Source organism: Amphibalanus amphitrite, unplaced genomic scaffold (assembly GCF_019059575.1).
Source record: "Amphibalanus amphitrite isolate SeventyFive unplaced genomic scaffold, NRLGWU_Aamphi_draft 000303F_arrow, whole genome shotgun sequence".
In the NCBI taxonomy this organism is placed as follows: Eukaryota; Metazoa; Arthropoda; class Thecostraca; order Balanomorpha; family Balanidae; genus Amphibalanus; species Amphibalanus amphitrite.
Window position 1 is genome coordinate 350830 of NW_024881798.1, and position 16213 is coordinate 367042.

The 16213-nt window shown below is 47.1% G+C and overlaps 2 protein-coding genes across 6 annotated transcripts in view; both read left to right on the plus strand.

The window, feature by feature from the left end:
- Positions 1–16213, plus strand: part of LOC122387941 (RNA exonuclease 1 homolog) — a 95635-nt gene that overhangs the window by 44372 nt on the left and 35050 nt on the right. The gene's annotated exons all lie outside the window — the stretch shown is intronic.
- Positions 11230–16197, plus strand: LOC122387946 (putative nuclease HARBI1). Its single transcript, XM_043378654.1, has 3 exons — positions 11230–11362; positions 14807–14929; positions 15031–16197. The coding sequence occupies exons 2-3, from the start codon at positions 14835–14837 to the stop codon at positions 15989–15991; spliced, it is 1056 nt and encodes a 351-aa protein (XP_043234589.1). The 5' UTR covers positions 11230–11362; positions 14807–14834; the 3' UTR covers positions 15992–16197.

The following is a 16213-nucleotide window of genomic DNA, read 5'->3' on the forward strand; positions in this document are numbered from 1 at the left end:
GAGGCTTTAGATACACACACTTCAATCTGCTGCTCTCAGATGCCTACGAATTCGAGCAACTCCGACCCATCCCAACCAGAACGTTTTTCGCTGGGCTTTGTGATCGGTTGACGGTATCTCCAACATCTTGTTTGAGTGTGGCACATCACAGCCGTGTCGCGCTCACGCCCAAGTCAGTTCACACACGCGCACGCGAGTGTAGAATCCAATCAAAAGTCCCACGCAAATGCAGACACGTGGCTGGCAGAGGCTCGTCGCGGTCTCCTACCGTGCTTCCACGCTCGGCGGCGGGGGGGGGGCGGTTGCTAGGCGGAGCGGGGGAGGGAGTGGCACGCGCTCGTCGGAGGTCCGTGCCGCTTTGTCTGCAACTCAGCCAGGTCGAGAGGAGAGAGTGCGAGTGGAAGGGAGAAGGAGCACGGCTGATGCAAGATTGAGAGAGGGGACACAACCTGTGCTGGATAGAGGGGCTGGGGAGGGAGTGGAGACCTACAGGTACCGAGTACAGCGCACGGATTCGTCTGGCCTTGTATTCTTCCACATCTCGTAGTTCTGACCTGGCAGATGGCAAGGCATCTCATTGTGTCGTTACTTTATCATTCGCCGCATGATTGCGGATCGGTATGTAATTTGGCGCTCGAGAAAGTATTGCGCTGCTACCGAGATCTAATTTACTGGTAATGACCTTGTGCAAGACGGGTTTACATCATACTGGGCTGGAAAAGGTTGATCCTGTAAGTTAAATCACTCGGATGGTGAAGAAGCAGCGTGTTACTAGCATGTTTGCAGGCGTCAGTAACTGGTACAAATAAACACCACGGCGTTCAAACACAACATCATGAGTAGATGAGCGAGGCTAGCCTCTCTGGACTTGCTGGGCGTACTTGGCCAATGAAATAATAAATGAAAATTTTCGTCCGAAGCCTTAGGCTGTGACTGTTTATTGCGTGGTTCAAAATAGTAATCGACTGAAGAAAAGCGGTAGTGTGAAATGTGGATGAATTGTTATTTAATTGTAACTGAATACATCCTTGTGTTCTGGAACCGTGGCGCCAGTAACAAAGAATCCGCTAGCTCCATTTTCCATAATTCCTTGTTCTTTTATTGCCGGTCATTATAGGCTTATCATATTTCCATTACAATCACAGCCCATTCGGAGAGCTAAGGTCTTGGTGTCTGACACCATTCAGAATACCACGGCGCCTTTGTGCAGGAAATAATACCATTGTGCCGATAAATTAGGTCGATTGGCGTTTTTCGCTCTCTCTTCTGCTGCCAATCTGACGACATTGACGCCGCGTCCTATCCAGGAGTGGGCATCGATTACAGATTCACCTGGCTGACTTCCGATCAAATGTCCTCTCCTTGTCTCGGTCTGTCTCTGTCTACCGACTCTGTTTTTGTCTAATTATGAACGAGAGAAAGACGGAAAGATAACCTTCTCGGTTAGATCAGACGTGGAGTTGGTCAATGAAACCCGCTCACCTCTGGTATGGGCGGGCACATAGTTCCCCAAACTCACAGTAGCACTTTCTTAGGATCGCAGTCCTTACATTCCCCTCTGCTCGTTATGCTTCGCTGGCTCAGTTTATAGACCACATCTCCGTCTGTGTCCATCCCTTTCGTGAGCCGGCTCGTTCCAAGGACATAACTCATCGCTTCAGTGACCGTGACAATCAGCGCATAGCAGCACCGTATCGAAGTGAGGGGTCGGACGACCAGTCATCCTTCCCTCCCACTTCTGGTCCACCAATTGTCTCGTCTCTGACCGCTATCTCCATGCAGCCCTTCCCCCGTCCGGCACTATCTTGGCTGAAGCTACCGTTCCGTGTCACGCGCGGTCGCCACCTGGACCGTTACATCACGCTTACTGCCTCTGCTGAGAGAGTGACGCAACGCGCCGGCCGCTCTGACGTCATCTCGGACGGTCGGTGACGTCACGGCGCGGCGCCGGGTCGGCCCGGGTCACGGTTGGGTTGGAGTGTGACGATGGGATGCGGGGTGTCTTCACAGACTGATGCCGGGTGGGTGTTTCGCAGCGACGGAGAAAGTGCCTGGGGTGATAGCATCCCCCGTCTACCTCCCGCTGTTGGCTGTCCGTCTACCCATTGGAGGAAGGCGTGACGGTAGATACAGATCGGCGCGACACGTCACCGCCGGCGGGTCCCGGTGCCGTGACGGGGTGAGGTGGGGCCGGGCTGGATCGCCGACGGAGCCATGGCGACCGGCAATGAGCGCTCTCCAGCGAGATATGACAGCCATGTGATTAGTAGGACGTAATTTTTTTAGTCTTTTTATCTTTGCATGCGCTCTCTGCCCGTTTCTGAAGCGCGAGCAGACCTGTCTCAGTAACTGCAAGGTGAGAGCTCTTAGCTGTAGGTGATTCCGTCACCAATCTTGGCGTCTTGACAGGGGGTCAAAGGGGGAGGGGCTTACACGTGCCTAACTGCTGGCGCGCTAGACTCTCTGGGGGCTCCAGTTGCTCAGTTGGAGACCTGAGTGCTCCCCAGTTCAGTTCTGAACGTTTCACCAGCTTTGGCTACTGGCCGACCGACTCAAAGCCTGGAAGGGACCCCTGCCTCCATCCTGGACTTGGGACCGACCGTGCTCCGGCTACTGACCCGGGCCGCGCCGTGTTTGCGTTCGGCCGACCATGGGCGCGTGGTGCCGAGCACCTGGGACAGATATAGCGCTGGCGGCGCTCCAGGAGCATCCCGGCGCGGTGGGAGGCACGGAGCCGGCCGTGCCGCCGGACCGAGCCGCTTTGTGTCCTCTGCTGAGTCACGGCCAATGGGGGCGCTGAGCGAGACTGTCGCCATGGTAGACTAGGGAGGGCGGTGTGCTTTGTGCTGGTCAGGACGGACGGGCTGATGTTAGTCCGGTGTAGGAGGCATAGGTACATTTGTATCTCGGCGCTGACCAGTTAACAGCTGTTGGCTCTCGATAAAGTTAGCCCACTGTTTGTATTGGATGGACCTCGGAGAGGATGCCACTCTAAGGATAGCTGGATGAGCGGACTCGGGATTTGAACTCAGAATCACGCAATTGCAGTTCACAGCTGGAACTTGGCCCTTTGAAACTTTGTCTTTTATGCAATGCTTGTAAGTAAAGAAAGTAAATTAAATAAAGCCAGAACTCCCTTGCATATTTTTCTAGCCTTTGTCTTTGCAGGTTAGTCGGTCGCGTTTGTTTTTCTTTGTTTATCACACCTATGCTATGCGTTTGTTGGTTGGTTCCTGGTTTCCTTGTTTGATTGGCTTTCCCAATTGATTATTTACTTTTATTGGATATCGGTGGCGCTGGCTGTCTTTGACCGGCCCGACACTTCAGACTTCTTTGTGCTCGAATCGATGAATTATTGTCCTATGTGTCAAATTATGCCTTCATGGTGCTCGAATCGATGAATTATTGTCAAATTATGTCTGTAGACGTTACCTTTCTTTGTTTATGTATTGAACACAGCCAGCCACATTGCCGGTTGCGTGGGTGGGAATAGCGGATCACCCGGTCTATCCAACCACAACCAAACAACAGAGACTGCAGAGAGCGGTCTGGGCGGCTTTCACCCGGTGCACTCACCTATTTACCTGTCGCTGGCTTCTAACCCCGGCCGGTCACCGACCCCAGTTACCGTGCCGCGCCTTCCTTCCCGGCGCGAACCCGGCAGCGGGTGCCGAAATCTCACGGCGATTTCGGGCTGCCGTAACCTCGGGCCACCTGACTCAAACGAGACCCCCGTGTCCGTGAGGGGCTCGTGATGCTCGTGTCCGTGAGAGGTTCGTGATATTCGTGTCCGTGATTCACGGGACTGTGCTTGTGGGACTGTTATGACCGTAGGCCAGTGACTCAGCCGGCGCGGGACCTTCCACGAGCGAGTTAAGCGTTTATCGACCCACAACAGTCTCTTTGTGGCTACCTCACTCGCAGACGCAACAGTTTGACGTGTGCGGTTGTGAAGTCGATAGGTCACGCCACTGTCGATATGGAGACGTCAGCACAGTCCATTTGTGAACAGGGCTGTGACACAGCGAGTCAGGACTGAGGGGGTCTGACGCGTGGCTCCCGGGCCCGGCACGGCTATCTTTAGGTCTGTTTCGGAGCGGGCCCGGGCCCGGGTCTCCCCCGCGCCAGGCCTCACCGGTCGACTATTTATGGATACAGTCGTGGAGTTTCGGTCCGAACTGGTCCGTGACACGATAGCACGACCCGGGTCGGGTTATAGGTCAGCCGACATCGGCTTTGTGTAGAGCCCGTTGGCGTGGCCGGGCACGGCACGTCGGCAGTTGGTGCCACGGCCCTCCTTTGTATCGGAACGGCGCAGGGCAGTGGCGTGGTGACTTGGCCCAGCTATGGGTGATTGAAACGCTAAAATAACGCACGCCGGTGTCGTAAGTAGGTGTTCTATGGGGCGCTGACTGTCTTATGGCTATGCTCTTATTTCAGACAGGAGTGAGGTGAAGGTTAATTATTTGTGAAAGGTGCATGCATATCGCGGAATGCATCGCATAGTATCATGCCATGATATCCCGCGCCCCGTAGGGGGGGGGGCCGAAACGGCCCCCCCCTGTCCTTTTCGGTCGATATCTCCTAAACGGCTGGAGATATCGCCACCAAACTTTCAGGACCCCTCCGGGCATCAATTTTACACATTTTGACCAAAAATTTTCCAGAGGCTATGATAGGTTGCCACAAATGACGTCAGAGTGACGTCATGTTCTGTCATTTTCGACCGAAAAAAGACCTTCGCGAGAAGACCTGTCAGAACTACAGCTTTGAAGATACAGAAAAACGATCAAGACATAAAAGGTGTAGAATTGACAGGGCTACAAAACTGCTATCTCGAATTTTTGAAATTTTTGAGTTTTGGCCCCCAAAAATCAAAAAAGCATTTTTTTGGATATATTCGCCAAAAAATCCAAAAAAATTTTGAGTTTCGAAAAACCGGAATATATGTGATAGTGCCTACCGTCTTCTATCTACATACCAAATTTCAGATCGATACCTCGTTTTTTGGCCAAGTTATAGCGAAAAAACTGTTCAAAAATGATGACGTCAAATTTTCAAACTCAATTTTTGGCAATTCTAGAACTCGTAGAGCAAAACGAAGACCACCATTAGACTCCCCGTGACGAGCTGCATCGAATCGATGCCCATTTTATGCAAAAATATCAACTTTGAAATTTGACCTAATTTGACCTGACCTTGACCTGACCTTCACCAAAACGTGACCTAGGCTGGCCCCAAAGGCTGCCTAACCCACATAATCGCATTTGTCATGCAAAATGTTCGTCTTCGTTGATGCTCGACCTGACGGCCGTCGCCTCCGCCGCGGCTCCGCCGGGGGTGCGGGCTCGCCCGGTACAGCAACTTCATTCGGCCATCTTCGAGGTGTCAGCCGCCGTCCGGGCGCCGCCGCCGCCTGGGACCGCGGCCCGTGCAGGGACTTCCAGTACCTTAATCCAAGCCCACCGAGCCTCGACTAATCCCATCCAATCTGCGACATCTCCAAGCATACACTGTACCGGACATGACATACCCTTAAACCTGACTTTGACAAACTCTCAATGGACACGGCTTGGGCTCTACCTAAACATTCAAAAACTTTGACAATGCACGGCATCGAAACGAACCCAGGGCCAACTGATAGGACAAATTTAAGAATTGTGCACATAAACATAAACAGCATTACTGTAGAAAATAAAAAAGAAGAATTGGAACAATTTATACAAACAAACAACGTGCATATCCTAGCGCTCACTGAAACGAAACTTGATAATACGATAGCAGACAGTCAATACATGTTGGAAGACTTCCACCCGCCTATAATAAAAAACAGAACGCGACATGGAGGGGGTGTGGCCCTCTATTGTCATAAATCACTACCAATACAAAGACTTACACATATTGAAATTGGGAACCAAGAGTGGGTATGGGCAAAAATCAAGATCGCTAACTTCACACTTATCATTGGTTGTATTTACCTTCCACCCCACCTACCATCGGACCGACTGCAGACATTTATCGACACGTTTACCGAAGCAGCCTGTTTAGCACAAACTCACTCACCGACAGCCGTTATAACACTGGGGGACTTTAACACGGGAAACATATACCTTGACAGGTCCTTTAATCAGCACAGTGGCATAACCTCATTTGACTACAAAATTAAGGAAACAGCTGACATGCTTAACTTTAACCAATTAATTGATGAGCCAACCAGAGTAACGTATGATGTCGCAAATTTAAGAGACCTAATCTTCACAAGCAACACGGACATAATTCAAAACAGCGGCACACTGTCATCATTTGCAAACCTTGATCATTTCCCCATTTTCACAGAACTAGACACAACAATAATCGACAATGTCGAGAAACCACCAATTGTTATTTGGGAATATAGGAAAATAAACATTGACCTCTTGACCACGACACTTACCGATACAAACTGGAATGACATAATTGAACAAGACATTGACACAGCCACCTCACAATTCATTACCAAACTACAAGACGCGGCAACAGGATCAATACCAAAAATAGTCATCAGACGAAAGCGCAAAGACAAGCCATGGATAACAAGCAACTTAAAACGCAACATTAGAAAAAGGGACAGACTCTTCAAGCTTGCAAAACAAACACAAACTGACTTCAACTGGACGAGGTGGCGATATCAGCGCAATTTAGTCACTACAATGAGCAGACAACTTAAAAACGAATTATTAAGAATCAAGTTGAAAAACTGATCGAGCAAAGACAAAACCCGTACAAGTATCATAAAACATTACGTACCGTCATAGGCAGATCTACTGACAAAGACATCCCACCACTGCTGACACAAACCGACAACGTGATTACTGACAACATGGAAAAAGCGACACTTTTCAACGACTACTTTGCTTCTCAATCAACTTTAGACGTATCTGACGCTCATCCACTTCCAGACACGAACAGGACAAATGCAAACATTCCACAACTACAGAACTTTACAACCAGTGAACAAGAAATACTTCAAATCCTAAATTCACTAGATGCAAATAAATCGACAGGCCCAGATGGATTACCGACTCGATTTCTTAAACTTACGGCAATTCTTATTGCGAAACCCCTATCACAGTTGTTCAATAAATCACTTTCTCTCGGAGTGTATCCAACTGAGTTTAAAACAGCACATATTAAACCAATATTTAAGAACAAAGGGTCACCATCAGACATTTCAAACTACCGACCAATCAGCATCCTTTCAGTCGTATCAAAATATTCGAAAAAGTAGTCTTTAAAAATATATATAAACATCTAACTGATCACAATCTATTAACAGATAAACAAAGCGGCTACAGAGGAGGTCACAGCACCGAATTACAGCTTCAATATCTGACACAAAATCTCTATAAATCTTTAGACGATGGTGGAGATTTTACAGCGATATACTTGGACATCAGTAAATACTTTGATAAAATTTGGCACAAAGGGTTAATTTACAAATGTGAAAACGAATTTGGACTTTCAGGAACACTTCTCAATTGGCTAAAATCATATCTATCCGACAGAATACAGATAGTTAAAATTCAAAATTCGTTCTCAGCTCCCCGTAAGATAAACGCTGGCTGCCCACAGGGATCAGTTCTCGGCCCTTTACTTGCACTTTTATACCTCAACGACCTCTCAACTCGTACAAAAAATGACATTTTATTTTTCGCCGATGATACATCACTTTACGCTTCCCATACATGCAAAACATTGAATTCCATTCAAAATTCTTTGCAACTCGACCTTGACGAAATTAAAAAATACGGACAAGAATGGGCCATCAAATTCAACGATTCCAAAACAGTACAACAAACATTTTCCCACAAACCAAACAATACATCACCAAAACTCACTTTCGGAGGACTTCCAATACCCATAACAAAAACACACAGGCACCTTGGATTGACCTTTTCTAAAGACCTAAGATTCCACGAACACATAAACGCCATCCTTATAAAAGCTAACAAATCCCTCAGTCCATTATATCCCATAGCACGATTCCTTCCCCGAAACACTCTCGACGCAATCTACAAGACGTATATTCGACCACATCTAGACTACTGCGACACTATTTACGACGGACACATTACTATTCACGACACCATGAGACTAGAGACATTCCAAAACGGGGGTAGCAAGACTAATAACAGGAGCACTTTTCAGGACCTCTTCTGACAAATTACGTTATGAATTAGGATGGGACAAACTAAAAACCAGACGACAACTTCACCGACTACTACTTTACCACAAACTATCAACACCCGGACGTCAAAATTTACCCTCTTATGTCACCTCTCTTCTACCAAATTCACGACATCAAGCCACACAAAGGACGCTAAGGAACGCCGCCCACCATTCCCAGCCACATGTACGCACAACCAAACACCAACGCACATTTATAACACTCACAGGAAAACAATGGAATCAACTACCAAACTCAATTAAGCATCTTCCCTACAAAGACTTCAGAAATGAGATCAAAGAGCTCATGTGCATGAACAAACCTCCTCTTTACTACTCATACGGCACCACGACACTAAACACAATGCATACAAGAATACGACTTAATATGACGATACTAAACGAACATAAGTACAAAATACAAAAGACAGATAATCCTAAATGTTCATGTGGCAATTCCCAAGAAAACGTAACACACTTTATATTTGCATGTCCAAACTACGACCAACAAAGAGACATACTCTACAACAACCTGCGTCGCATCCTTAACTTTGACCTTAAACAAAAACCCAAATCATACCAACTTGAAGTCCCCCTGCACGGCCGCGGACTCGGTGGCGGGGGCGGTCGGCTGGTGGCTTGGCACTTCCAAAAATTTTTGCAAGAGTCAGGTAGATTTACCGGTGGATACTAAATTACCTATTCTGTTCGCTGAGCCGGGTGGGCCCGCGCCCGTCGCTGGGCACGCGTGGGGGCGGCTGGCTGCGCGAGACAATCCGAGACACGGCGGCGGCGGTAGTGGTAGTGATACTGGAGATAGTGAAGAGGTCGAGATTTGGCGCCTCGAGATAAGCCCATGGCTTTTGCGCCAACTCTCCGTGATACGTACTCGATGTACCTCATGTACTATGCCAATAAACTCCGTGTGTGTGTGTGTGTGTGTGTGTAAATGGACCATAAAACATGTATCACACGACACATTCATATTGTGACCCCCGGTGACCTGACCTCGCTGTGACCTGACCTGGGCCTCGTTTCATAAAAGGAATTACTTACGGCGTTCCGTCAATTATGCCAGATTTGGCGTATTTGATGCCAATTCGGTTTCATAAAGCCGGAGACCGGAGTAATTCACGTCATCGAAAGTACGGAGCTTCATTTACGGCAAATGCTCGATTCCGGACCAATTGATGCCATTTGGGTTTCATAAAACGACGTAATTAACGCCAAATATTTTATCAAGCTCTTGATATCAGTGGTGTAAACTACGCACAAAAATGTTGCGTGATTTTGAATTAATGTGAAGATTTGAAGCTAGTTTTTAATATATTTTATAACGTTGAGCCCGGTGAGGAAGAAAGAACAGCCAAAATGAGAAAAAGAAACTGCAAATCTTCTGTACCAGTCGCTTTTTGTGGCCACTATCGGAATTTTGTTTATTCGCCGCGCCGCGCCACTTTCGTAGTTAGGCACTTCTGCTTCTGCTGGCTTTCTGCTGTTTTTAATATATTGTTTTAATAAAGGATGGTCATCAATATAAATTTTGTTTTTTCATAAATAATTTTTAAGATCTAAATTTAACATAATTGTTTTATAATTTCTCGTAAAAAAATAAGTGTTGACATGAAATTGTAATTTGTAGGACGCTTGATAAATTACGGTAACTACGCAAATGTGCTTAGTTACGGAGGTGTAAACAATTCCAGTTGTGGCTTTGTGAAACGGCTTTATTTGCGCTCCGTAGTTTGAAAGGGTGTGAATTACGGAAAGGTGTAATTTACGGCAGAGCTTTATGAAACGAGGCCCTGGTATCAGTGACCTCAGATAGCAAAGTATGTGTTTGACGAACAATGTACCATCGATGGTTTTCAATAAATTACCAATTTACTCGCTTTCACAGCACATTTCTTGAATTGCCTGTGAACGGTGAAAATCTGACCTTTGACCTGACCTGTGACGTCATCGGTTTGACCTAGGTCAATGAAATTTGGTCACAAGGTAGTTCCCGGGTGGGGCTATCGAACGCCGTTTGAATTTTGAAAATCGGCCGGTAACTTTCCGAGATCTTAGGGGGGGGGGGGGCGAAACGGCCCCCCCCCTACGGGTGGTAGGGTCCGCCGGTAGCCCTACGGGGCGCGGGATATGCTTAACATGCAATGATTTCTTTTTTCGAATCAGCGTTCTTGAAATGTGCTGCTTCTGAGTAACTGTTTTGGAATACATAATCGGTCAGACTCGCGAGATGCGTTGCCATGTGACACTTGACAGATAGGATAGGGCTTTCCGCCTATCGGGAGGCCTGGTAGCCGAGTTTAAAGGGCCGTACTGGTGAGACATTGTGGCCGGCCTGCGTACGGCTGCTGTTGCCCCGCGCTGATAGCCGAGTCACTATCAGGTACGGACTCGTGGACTGTGAGCAGGCACTCCACTCCACTCCACTCCACTCCACTGTGGAGTGTCACGGACCACCGTAGGGCTTTACTCTCCTACCGACAGCTACACCCAGTGACACGGCGGCTGAGCTTGTGTCAACTCCACCGAACTCATTTCCCTAATTCAACTTAAAAATGCAGTCAAAGCCCTTTACCACCGCAGGCTACTCTAGCTCGACCCTTCACCGAAATCTCAAGTTCTTCCGCTGGTATTTCACAGCCACGCATTGAAGTAGGACAGTTAATTTACTGTTGCTTACAGTAACGAGCACATTTTAAAGTTGCTTTTCGAATAAAACCTAAAACATCTGCTGAATTTCAACAGGTGAGTGGATGCCCCGTTAAATTCATGAGGCCTTTTGCTGGTCGTTACTACAGTATTACGAGGCAACCGCAGTTCGCACCATTAGGTTGCGTCATATAACCTGAGGCCTCTTGCACCAAACTACCTACCTAGGTAAATTCAGATTTTACCTAAATTCTCTTGCACCAAACTACCTACCAAAAAACGCTACCGTGAAAATTTACCTAGAAATTCTACCGAGCGGCATGAGAACTTACCAATTGTTAAAGTCCGACCGACTGTTTTCCTCTTGCACCGAAAGCCGGAAAGTAGTACTCGCGGAGGAAATTTTGACGTTTTGAAGGTAAATTCGGGCCTCCAAAATAACTAGCAAAAGCTTAGGTAAAAGTGAAGTCATCGCAACAGTGAAGACATTGAAAAGGTGAGTGAGATGAACTATTGTGTAAATAATGATATCAAAATGTTTCTCTTGCTTGGTAATGTTTCATCTATGCATGACGTAGCCAATAACACATAATAAATATCAATATTCTTGAGAAAATTGCCATGCACTGCAGAAGGCTTGAGACTGAGTTTGATTGCTTTTAAATATGCATTTAAAGGTGATAATTGTGGCATTAGCCCACTAGGAAAATTGAGTACGTTAGGTATCATGTTTTGTTAAAAATGCTTGCTCTCTGTAATGAATTGCAATGAAAAGTCAAAAAAATCTTCCCTTAATGTGTATGTTCTTCATTTCAAATGCTGACAATAAATAGGTGTCTTTCTATCAAAATCAAAATGTCACAATGACAACACTCGCTGGGTTAAGGGATCATTTGCAAACTAATTGACATGGTCAAAACAATAAAATTCATGTGCTCTTCAAAATAAAGAGAGGCATCTAAATATGACAAAAGCCGAGGTACATCAAACAGTCAATGTTGAAAAAGAAAAATTACAATTTCTGCTCTATGCTCTCAAGAAAACTTTAATTTGAGATTACTGGATATTTCATCTTCCATTATAGTACATCTCAAGTGGCACGTCAAAGATATTCGGTAGCTGTTAGGTAGGTTAGTTTAGTATCATATGTGCATGGAGGCATGTGATAGATCAATTACATCAGTGGATCTAAAACAAAAAGATAAGATCATACCAGAATTTGGATCCCACACAAAAATTATTTCTTGCGTCTATGATCTAATAAGATCTGACAACAAACCAAAGCATAAGCCAATAACAGCTGTTCGCACAAGGATTTAAGCTCTACCACCATTTGCAAAATGTGAAGCGGTTTTCCAGTGTGATTTGATGTCCTTAAGTATCACAAAACTATAAATTGACAGTAGTGGCGGAACACCTTCAGTTAGGGGGGGGGGGGGGGTACTGCTGACTTTTGGTCTCATTCTTTCCATGCAATGCCCATACGGCTAATGTTAAAATGCCAAAATCAAAGGGGGGCACGGTACCCAGGTGCCCTCCCCGCAGTGTTCTAAAATTGGATATTGGTTGGGTGTGCCGATGAAGAAAAAAATCCTAGGATGAGAAAAAAGAAAGTAAGTAACTGCAGTATTTTTGCAAAATGGTGTAATGCCAATTTTTATGCTAACTGATAAACCAGGATTTCATGTCAGGATCTTGACAGGGTGTGGAACAAAAGGATGTGGGTGCATCACTGTCAAGTGACATGTGAACTGGCTGTTGGGAATACATGCAACTCTTTTCAGAGATGTCATTCATATTTCGGTTGTCATATTATGTCATTCATATAAGTCGGTCATTCATATTTTAGGGATGAAAATATTCTCCCCATTAGGTGTGATTTGCCACCAAAAAGACTGAAAAATGAAACACCGCCTCCCCATTCCGCCGCCTATGTAAATTGCTATGTGTATTGTGTAATCACACAATATCCCTTAAACACCTAATGTAAATTGCCACAAATGATCCCATTATGATTATATGGCCACAAAAAGAGAGCACCGACAGAGGTAATGATGTATGATACCAATGAAACCATCAACAAATTATATAGGTAACTGGATACATGATTGTGATGCTATTGTAGGTGAGATCAAGATCAGTGGTATTAGAGTTTAAGAACATAATTCAGATCCCAGGTCAATTTCTCGGACCCATGTGAATGACTGGCTAGTAAAATTATATTTTCATCAACAGGGCTTTTTAAGAAAGTGGCCTTGTGGAGCACTATCAATAATTTTACAGAACTTATAAATCTGCACTTGTTACTGATGTGCTCTAGCTCGCACCAACTAAACTGGAATTCAGCACCACCCAATGCAGTCACTTATAAGAACGTATTTTATGAACATTTTTCTAGGTTGACGTGGTTTGAGTCGTGAAATACAGGTTTTTATTTAATTCTTAGCCTAGGGTGCAACAGAGGGATTTCATCTGATACTTGTTTTATTTCTTCTGGTTAAAAACAGTAATATGATTTACGAAGCTTTGCCCATGTTAAATTTTGCCTGGAATCACTTGTGCACTATGCATAGGTATCATTCCAGCATGAGCTGCCATTACCTCCCCTTCCCTCACCTTACCTTCTCACAGTCAATCACGAAAAATGGCTTTGGTGACCCTTATACACAGATGTGAATTTCCCAGCCATGGGGAAATTTTATTCAGTAACACATGCCCTTGAATCCACCAAATATACCGATTCTCAACTTCAATGGCCTCGACTCCCGCCACGTGGAAATGGACCCCAACAATTCGCGCGCTAACTGCGCCAGACCGCGTTATTTCCCCCCGTCATAGAGAAATGAACTCTTCCAAGCTATCGATGTAGCAAATAACTTGTATAAATAGGCATTTAAAATTTTGTGCTATTTTCAATGTTCATGTTGCCGGTAGAAGCCACATGTTTTTGAGTTGTTTATATTTTTTGTAACATGTATTTCAATTTTATTTGTTGACGAGCAACAACTTTGTTATCGATATTCATGCAGTGGCGTTGTCAGTCAGCCGTCAGGCAGGGGCCAAAGAAGCCAAAACTCTTTGTAATTTGTTAAGATAAACAGCTTCACTCTAAAACGTCCTCAGTCACTCGTTTTGTTATAAACATATCACCTTCTGCAACTAATTAATTTCTAATGGAAGGGGCTAGTCGCTAGTCCCGTCATGTTCGGCCACGGCCCGCATGAATCCGCCTATGACGGGCGATGGCCATTCCACTGCGGAGTGGGAAGTGGGAACAGCCGTTAGATGTCTCTCTACATTTCATATAGGTGTCGCGCTAGAAGGGCACTCGGGAGCCACAGCATTGTTGACCTCTATATTCGCGGACCAAAGCGTTAGCAGATAGATAAAGACGGTCTCGTACGCTCCCCTGTAGAGAGAGGGGGGGGGGAGACCCAAAACATATGTTGAAAATTAAAAAAAAAAACTCCAAACCACTCCAAAAACCAGCCTGACAGATAAGATCCTTCACCTGGCGGCTGGTGCCTCCTGTGAATAACTGCTAGTGTCTGTATCTGACCACTAGGGCCCCTCTGACTCCTCGAGGTCAATGAAATAAGGTTTCGCTCGTCAGTTTTACCAGGGCTATCAGAGGCCGTTTGAATTTTGACGATCGGCCCAGTACCTAGTTTCGGAGATAAGGAGGGGGCTCTGTAGAGTCGCCCCCCCCCCCCGTCTCCAGCCACTCGCGTTATGGAAAATATCCCAGTCATGCGCGGGTTAAGGATTAAATTACCTACTTACATGTGTGATACGCAGTTTTGTCATAGTCATAGTTGCTGACGTACATGTGCCGTAAAAAAACATTGCGATGAGTAGGTGTACCCACTTGTGTCCGCAAGCCATGCTTTTAAATGGTGCCGACCACGGATCAAAACCATCTTATGCATGTTGCTTCCAGATAACGCCTATGCATTGCCGGATTGACTATGGCCGATGATGACAATTTTGAGCCTCGGGAGCGCCGCCAGCGGAGGCTCCGTCCGCGCATCAACATGGGAGCACTGCATCCAACGACATTCAGGTGACTATTTAATGTGCATGGGTGCCTGTATGCCGCATATCAAGAGTGTCATTGTATTCATTCGAAAGCTTTATATAACCTTAAATCCCGTTTCTCTTTAGGGAAAACTTCCGCCTCAGCGTCGAGGTCGCCACTGCACTGGAAGACCTCATTAGCGGGACGGTGGCGCACGACACGGGCTTAAATATGGCACTGACACCTCGCCAGCAGCTGCTCGTGTCGCTGCGGTTCTATGCTACCGGTGCGTATCTGCGCCTGGTGGGAGACGGCCACGGCGTCTCCGAGGCCACCGTGTGCCGCGCCATTCACCGCGTGACGGATGCGATAATCCACCGCTGCCCAGGGGCCATCACCTGGCCGAGCGACCCGGCGGCTCTCGGACGTCTCAAGGAGGACTTTCGACAGGTCGCCGGGCTGCCCGACATCGTGGGGTGCATCGACGGCACCCATGTACGCCTCACCGTCCCCCGAGAGCAGCGGGAGGCGTATATCAATAGGAAAGGCTTCCCGTCCCTCAATGTGATGGCTGTCGCTGCACCCGACCGCTCAATCGTTGCATTGAGCGTGCATTGTGGCGGTCGGGTGCACGACGCCCGAGTTTTAGCCACATCAGGGCTGCCCGACTATTTCCGGAATGGAAATCCTGTAATGGGCGCCATGATGCTGGGGGACAGTGGCTACGGCCTGTCACCCTGGCTCATGACGCCCATTGCAGACCCCACCACCGCCGAGGAGCGCGCATACAATAACGCTCATGCGCGCACTCGTGTGGTGGTGGAGAACGCCTTCGGCGTTTTGAAAATGCGGTTCGGGGCGCTCGAGTTCGGGCTGCGCCTGAAAAGTGTGGCCCGCTGCGTGGCGGTTATTCACACGTGCTTTATCCTACACAATATGTGTATCAAGGGCGGTGACTTCGGCGAATGGCTCGGACCACTGAGGCAAGATGAAGGAATGGTGCAGGAGCCAGCTGACGGGGCGGCAGAGCTGCCGGCGGCAGGCGCCGAGAGGCGGGCGGGTCTTGTGCGCCGCAATGACCTCGTGCGGCTGTTCGTACGCCATTAGCTGGTCGATACTCGGGCCAACCGCAGCTAGGCAACAGCAGAGTCGTCTACTCATGGCCAGTGGCCTATGGCTATGTACGTGTGCTTGAGTGTTTGTGTATTTGTATACGCTTGGGGATAGGGAGAGAAGAGGGAGCGAGGGGTATAGGGAGCGAGCGGGAGAGGGAGCGAAAGGGAGAGGGAGAGCAGCAAATAAAAACATGTTTGATGGTTGCTAGCCTTT